Here is an 8,009-nt window from a genome sequence, read left to right on the forward strand (position 1 = left end):
TAAGCAGTGAACATGACATGAAATCCACCATTAGTTTCATACTACAGAGACTGATCCTTTTCACAAAAAACTATTGACGGTCCCATGGAAGACATCAGCATCATAAATTATTCAGAGTGACGTGAAATTATTTCTGAATAATAGTCTAAACTTTCTGATTTATACACCGAGAACACTCAGCTCCTAAGAGAGTAAGCCGTTGCTGCACAGCTCCAATACACAACCAGAAAACTGCATTAGTGATGACTCATCACTTTCAGGCTTTAAATGAATAAATAATTAAGAAGGAACATGTGATATGGTAATGATGGGAAACTGATCTGAAATTTCACAGTGTGAAATGTACTTAATGTACAAAATACCTCACAGAGAAATATAGAGAAAACCTCAATATGTCCCCAATGCTTATCTCCATAGAGCCCATTATTGTACTTGCATTGTAATGAATTGGTCATCAGGTATAGAGCTGAAAATATTTTTGGAATTTTTCAAGTTAGAGAACAGTTACTGACACTACTCGACGTAAACATTTTATCTGAAATATAACAGAGCGGTTTAAAGTTATGGCTGCTAAAACAAGAGCATTTGATCTATTTCTCTGTTTCATAGTTCCTTCAGGAAGTAGTAATGTCCTGATCCTGGCTAAACGTAACCAATCCCTGCAAATTCTACATTGTCATTTTTTTCCTGCAAGTTTGACCAATTTCCTCAGCCACCTTACTTCTCGTAAAGCTCATTTTTACCAACGAAAATTAACGATCAAGAAATAGAAATTTAGAAAAAAATATCCCAAAAGGCGAGGGAGATGAACAGATTTCCTGAAAACTATATCAATTAAAAATATTTTTGCAGAATGCCTTTAACTGTTAAACTTAAAACTAATCGGAGAAGTTGACCTGATACAGAGTATAGACTGTACACCCCCTCCCCCCCCCCTGTCCCCTGACAATCAAGTAACTTAAAGTCTTTATATGTGATTTTTCACAATTAAATATAATATAAATCAAGTATATCCTCTGAAAATAACTCTGTGAGTCATGACTGTCTACAATGGGTGTAACACCCGAGTCCCACTGTCTGTGATGTTTTCAGAGTTTTCAGAGTCCTATCTTCACTTTGTTTACATCGCCCGGACGGCCGGCTGACTCCTCCCCTCGTGTATAAAAGTTGTTTAATTGAGGGACTAGAGAAAAGAAGAATAACATACTGTACTCACTGCTTAACTGTGTTTCTAGATCACGCTCATTTCAGGTAAATTTACATGCAGTGTGAAGATACCAGCATAATAAAGATCGCTAGCATTAGCATGCTAACACAACAATGCAGCGCGAGTTGTTTTGGTTTCATGCTGGTGCTCAAGGGCGACATCTGCTGGATCGCATATAAAGCCTTTAACGACAGATTGAACAAAGTTGACCCAGTGACTCACAGATAGTAACAAGGAAAGCCTCACATTACACATCCACCACAGAATGAGGGGTGGAGCGGAGAGGGGGTAGAATTACGTTTTAAAGGGTGATGGTGAGACGCTCGCTTGATAACAAAGCCCTCAGATGTAGTCCGATAAAATGTACAGCTTCAAATTTGCGAAAGGTTTCAGAGAGCTAATAAAACAGAAATCAATGTTCAACTCAAGACTTGTTTGGAGAGGGAAGGTCAAAATCTTAATGTGGAAAATCACTGCCTCCTTAAAACAGGAAAAAAAAAAGGCTAAAAAGAAAGACTGATCATTTGAGGAGTAGTCCAGCAGACACATGTGCAGACTGTGAGTCAAGCCACATCAGAGCATCGGAGCAGGTGTCCACACAGACTGCATGGCCCACAGATTCCTGCAGTGGTTTTCGTGGGCAGATGTTGACTGTTTTTACTGGATGCAAATCTCTTACATTTGGCGGAAAAAAGCGCTCTGAAAAAAGTCCATGAAATGAACCGCTTCAATCAAAGTAACATTAGCTTCACGCCAAGCCAGATTTTCACAGCTTGTCCAACAACATGATCAAAAACTGGTTTCTCACAGCGACAGGGGGAAGCAGGCTCAGTGAATATTTTCATCAATAATCCGCAGGGGGCTGCACGAAAATCGAAATGAGAAAGGGAGTGTATGAAAAGATGTCAAAATTATTTACGATTTTCTACACATCTGCACCGCATTGACGCACTCCTAAATGAGTAAAAGGAGGGGGAATATTTTTACTGTATGCATCAGCAAGAGCAAAACACAAGAATAATATGAGTGTAGAAACAGCAGAGAGAATGATGGAACAGAAAAGGCGAGCACAGGCTGGAGCTCAGGGAGGGATGAGCGGTGACAAAGGCGGATCCAGAGGGATCAGAGGAAGACCTCAAAGCAGACTCCCAGAGCCGGGGATGAAGGCAAGCGCAGTGTGGAAGCAGAGGAGATGAAACACCAAATGGGGGCAGGGCCCCCCTGCTGCCTCGCCTCTGTGTTCAGAGCGCATCTGCCTCTGAAGTGTAAAACACCCCTCTCGCACCCTGCAGCACCCAGCACCCTGCACCCCCTGCCATTTGGTGGCTCGGTGAACCTCTGCACCCATGGACATGGCAAAGAGGGTTTTCACCGTGTTCACACCGGGGGTTCAAAACCTGTCCAAGATGTAAAAACTATTACCTAATTAAATTATCTGCTTATTATTTTTCTCTAATGATACATAAATCGACTAGCCAAAAAAATATGAATCATGTCTGTAACAATTTGGTAAATATGATTATTTGTCTGATCAATGAGACATTTGAGTCGAATACTTTTGAATAATGAGTTCATCTGATTGACTCTAATTTTGTACGTTTCATTGATTTGTCAAACTGTCATTATAATGCACAGATTGACCAACTATTTCATCTCTTAAATCAATGATGAATCAAAGTGTGTGTGTAGTTTTATGGTGGATACACTAATCAAAACCATGTGGTGTCTGGCCAGTAAATGAGGTGTTGTATTTCTGACAGGAAAGGAAACACAAAACTAACACATTTCACCTCTCAAACACACATATGTCAGGCCTACTCCCTTTTGATTGGCGAATCGGCATTTTAGCCATCGACCAAGCGAAAAAGATGTGACTACAGCGTCAACGATTCTCTGTAATCTCCCTATATAACACCACTGTCATTCGAGTATATTTATCCCTGTCATGTGAAAACAACAACCTTAACACTGGGAGCTTGTGACAGATTTTTCTCGACAGCTTGAAAACCAAACGATTACAAACTACTGTTAAGATGAAGCTCTGAGTAGCTGCTGCTGGTTATGACGTTATGATTTAATGCCTGTGTTTAAGCAAGTGTCATTTTTTTTTTAAAGGCTGATTTTGTAGATTGGGCCTGTGGGCTGCAGCCAACTTTAGTGATAGTGGAAATGTTCCTGTTATTTGATAGCAGCACAGACACAGACACAGACACACTGCGAGGCAGATGCATGTGAATTGAAATGATCGTTTGCATCTGCACATTGGCACAGGTTCATCTTTTATCACCAGGAATAAATACATCTGAAATCTTGGCACATATCACAACAAACAGAATCAGCTGGGGACATATGGGAAAAACGCTTTTTCAAACTTCCTTTTTTTAAGAAAATAGCCTACAATAAAATGCACCTTCAAAGTGTAGGCTATTCCTTTGGATGATCTCTTTAGGTGACAGTTTACACACCTTTCAATCACACACACACACACACACACTCGTAATAAATGTGTTAATGTCAGATCTTTTGTCAAATCGTGCGTTTAACCAGATTAGGGAATAATGAAGGTGAAACACAAGCCGCCCAGAACAGCAAAACCTCCAGCGTGCTGATGCCCCAGATAAGGACGTCCTAACTTCAAAGCGCCTGTTGTTGCACTGCAACACTGAGCAACACAACAGGAGCTTATTGTATCCAAACATTTCTGTCAACTAATGCTGCAACCCAGGTTATTATGCTACATTCATTTGGGTGTTTAGGCTTTTTTTTTTTGACATTCACGTTGCAGGTCTTTAAAACTCGCTGTGGCGCAAGGATATCGCAGAAATAAACACGGGGTAAGATTTTAAACATTACATCTCCACGTTTACCTGCATGGGGAAGACTCCCAGCTCCTGAGAGGAGAGCTTTTTCATCTGGTCGGCCAAAACTTGCGCTTCCTCCAGGATGGAAAACTCCGACTCGGCTGCGCAATATCCACAAGAAAGAGCCGAGCAGATGAAAACGAGGCTCCACGAGAAAGCCAACAAGCCCCGGTGAAACCCGAGGTGGTTAATCCGGAAAGCGGCGCGCGTATTCGGCGTCAAAACCAGACGCGTCTCGCCTGCCCGCCTCGCCATGATGGCTGTGGGTCTACAGGCAGGAGGAGAAACACGAAGTCCTGAACTACAGGCAGGAGGAAAAAAAAAAAATCAAGGGAAACTACTTTTTACAACTTCGCAGCAGCAGCGTCGGGAACGTGTGCGTTTTCTCTCCGGCAAAAGTCTCCAACATTTCCAGCAGCGCAAACAATTGCAACTCCTTGAAATCCCATGAGAGAAGAAAGTAGATCCATGCGTGAAAGAGGAGATGTTTTCTCTTTTCTTTTTTCTTTTTTTTTTTTAAAGTTGTCTGTGTTCCGTCTTCAGCCAGCCGCTCCACAACTCCTGGAAGTCTGGCAAAGTGTGTGTGAGCCGGAGATTCACCACAATGGGGGTGAAAGTGGGAGGCGTGGAAACACACAAGAGTCCTACCGGCGCCTGGATCCCCGGATCAATGGATCAGGGTTTTTGTGATGCCTTCAGCTTCCCCCTGGAAAAATGGCAACCAGCACAAAGACCAGTGTGGACCGACCCTCCCAAATAGGTAAACACAACAAATAAAGCTTCTTTTTTTAAAAATGAATATAGGCCTATTTATTTTTAAGATTCAATTATTTACAAAACCTTCAACTCGATTGTGGTTTTTTGAATTATCTGAGAATTAGAATTACCCTTGAATGCACCAATATCCACACACCACTCATTTTAAAAGTTAGTGATCAGACAGAACTTATTTTTTCATAAGTTAAGTTAGCCTTTCTAAATTGTAAAATTTTGTTATCCAGGCTAGGCACATGTTACAAGTTAATTTAGGCTGCTTGTATGCATCACTTTGTTACGACAGAGGATTAGGGCCACGTTAAAATAAATAAATAAATAAATAAATTGAGATTAAAGTCGTAAATTTACGAGATTAAATTCGTAAATTTACGACTTTATTCTCGTAAATGTACGACTTTAATTTCAAAATAAAATAAAAAAAATGTTTTTCAATGTGGCCCTAATCCTCTGTCGTACTTTGTGTAGCTAAATGTGTCAACATATTGTAATGTATGCCTAACCTAAAAATAAAAAAACTACTTTCTTTGTCCTTCTTGTTAAACCAGAGGACTGACTTCAATGTTTTAAAAAAAAAAATGACTCAGGAAGGTTTCACCAAATGAATCCATAGTAGTTTATGTGACGCTTTCCCAGCGGCCATGTAGCTCCAGCAGTAGGCTAGCATCAGACCAGCACACGCCACAACAGAAAGTCTCACAAAAAAGCATAAAAAGTTCATGTAGGGAAATAATAATAGTAAAGAAACAGAATGTGGGGGTAATTTGGGGAAATGCTTGATATTTCATAAAGCTAGCCTGTGGAAGTAGCTTATTTTCTAACGCTGTCACTAACAAACTGGATGTTAGTCGGTTTACCTGCCAGATAACTTATCAGGCTGATGTCAATCATAAATTAGGCTAACTGTTTTATGAGAAACAATGCTTGTATTAGCTAAATAAAAGCAGGTTTGAAACTAAAGAGTGCCAAGTCTACTATTTCCAGTCTCATGATGTAGCATTATGCCAGGTAGCCTAACTGTTATCCTGAAAAACATGCTAACTGAAGTCACCCACATGAAGCTCAGGAAGCCAACTTAAGGAAAAAAAGTGAAGAATAAGATAGATTTTCAAAGCTTTTTATCAAAAAGGTCAAAGCCACTGAAGCCCATTGGCATGCACTACTTATGGTTATGGTGTAGGACGAGTTCACAAGTTAGCATTATAGGATAAACATTATCAAACCTCTGCTGCCATAGGCGACTAGCTCATTAGCATGCTAGCATTAGCGTCTGGATGGCACCCAGGTGCTAAAAAGTAAAAGTTCCCATAAATATATCAAACGGACATGAACTTTGAGCCATGACAGTTCGGTTAGTGATATTAAAAGTTGATCAATGCCTTTTAATGCACTCTTAATGCATTCTTATGAAACTTTTAAAAGTTGACTGAACTTTAACTTTTAACTTGTGTTTTAAATATTTAGTGAATTAACACCTTTAGTCTTTTATAGGCTACATAATAGGCTACAACACTTTTTTTTAATGAGGCCATTGGATCATTTTAAAAAACACATGTTAAATAACACATGAAAATGTTGATTTTCTAAATATGCTAATATCAAACGGACGCTCGAGGAACTGCAGATTTTTGCACTTCTGCAATGGCTTTATTTTTTCAACACCAGAGGTTGCCGCTTGGTAAAAAGGCTCACTCTTAGGTCACGAGTTTTGTGGTTGAGGTAGAAGAAAACACACAAACACACAAAGATCCTCTGCTTTTAGCCATTAATCGAGGGTTGCGATATAAGACAGCAAGCAGATGTTTTTTTTGTAGGTATACCTGAGGGAAAATATGTTGATTAAATGAAAGAAAGCTGACTGGGTGTATAGCAGCCATCGAGACTCTGTTCCTGCAAAAATCCAGCTCTTGTTTTTGTTGCAGCCTCAATTTCACTTTGGCTGAGCTGCTTTGAAGAAGATCGTAAGCTTGAATGGTTGAGCAGTTCACGTTTTGCTCCCTGAAAGAAAAATATGAAATAAATATGACAGATAGCTTATATGTTAAAGACACTTCTAGTCAAGGCAAATGATGCAAGGCTTTGAATTACAACAGCACTCCAAATCATCCAACAGCTGACCTCTAATCAGTGCGCTCTCTCTCTCTCTCTCTCTCTCTCTCTCTCTCTCTCTCGCTCTCTCTCTCTCTCTCTCTCTCTACACTTCACTTGATTGAAGAGTGGATTTGAGTTGCAGCTGCACAACTGGTTTCCAGCAACCTCTCTGCTTCTTGAAACTTTTTTTTTTTTTAAACGTTTTTTTTAGGTAAAGCTGAGCGGCAGTCATGCATAAAATATCAGTTTCTTGCACGGCTCACTCATTTACTAGAGAAGATACCAGATGTGGTCTGAGATAATATCACATATGTCACATATCACATTTCAGTTTTTAATTGTAGAATTTGAAATGTATTTGCTCTTTTAATTGACTTTATTAACCATCAGCACTGATTGAACAATCACGGAAAAGGGGGCAAAAGATATCTTAAAAATCTTTCTGTATACATGCTCTGCACTTTGCACTGAAACTGATGTTAACTTGATTATAAGAAATAGTGTAGGTCAAAGCCAAAGTGAACTAACATAGAGGGGAAAAAAGTATGTTTATTTTTTATTTATTTATTAGCACACATGTAAGAATACATCAAAATAGGATTAACAAAAACATAAAAGGTGTGTCAGGAGCGGTCAAGAAGCCAACAGGCTTAAACAAGGGACCTCACCTCTTAAGAGACAAATAAATCAACTAAACAAATCGAATTACACAATTTCAAAACAAAATTAAATATAAACACATATACAGTAACCTATACACGTATTCATACACACACACTTAGACACATACAATAGAAAGACTGAGAATGTTAACCCTCTATCAGCTAAATGAAACAGGCATTAATCTATTAAAATGGAGTGAAATGAGTGAGTTGATGAGCAGACGTTTCTGTTGCGTTGGAGAAAGTTGCCAATCTTACAAAATGTTTCTGCAACATATAAAGTTTAAGAAGGTGATTTCAAAAAGGTAAAAGTGAAGGTATTTCAAAATATTGCTGGAGTGCAACATTTCTCGTATAAGCTACTGATTCATTGGAAACTCTTTTTTTTAAGATACTGTACATGTTGTTGTTAAG

At 39.2% G+C, this 8,009-nt stretch overlaps 1 protein-coding gene across 1 annotated transcript in view; it reads right to left on the minus strand.

Moving 5' to 3' along the window:
* The window catches only part of cachd1 (cache domain containing 1), a 95,720-nt gene extending 91,082 nt beyond the window's left edge, over window positions 1–4,638 (minus strand). Inside the window, exon 1 of the mRNA XM_020654945.3 lies at window positions 4,075–4,638. Within this exon, the coding sequence (XP_020510601.1) occupies window positions 4,075–4,323 (249 nt within the window). The 5' untranslated portion in view covers window positions 4,324–4,638. The remainder of the gene's footprint in view (window positions 1–4,074) is intronic.
* Window positions 4,639–8,009: the final 3,371 nt, after the last annotated feature.

This window comes from Labrus bergylta, chromosome 6, assembly GCF_963930695.1.
Source record: "Labrus bergylta chromosome 6, fLabBer1.1, whole genome shotgun sequence".
NCBI classification, from domain to species: domain Eukaryota; kingdom Metazoa; phylum Chordata; class Actinopteri; order Labriformes; family Labridae; genus Labrus; species Labrus bergylta.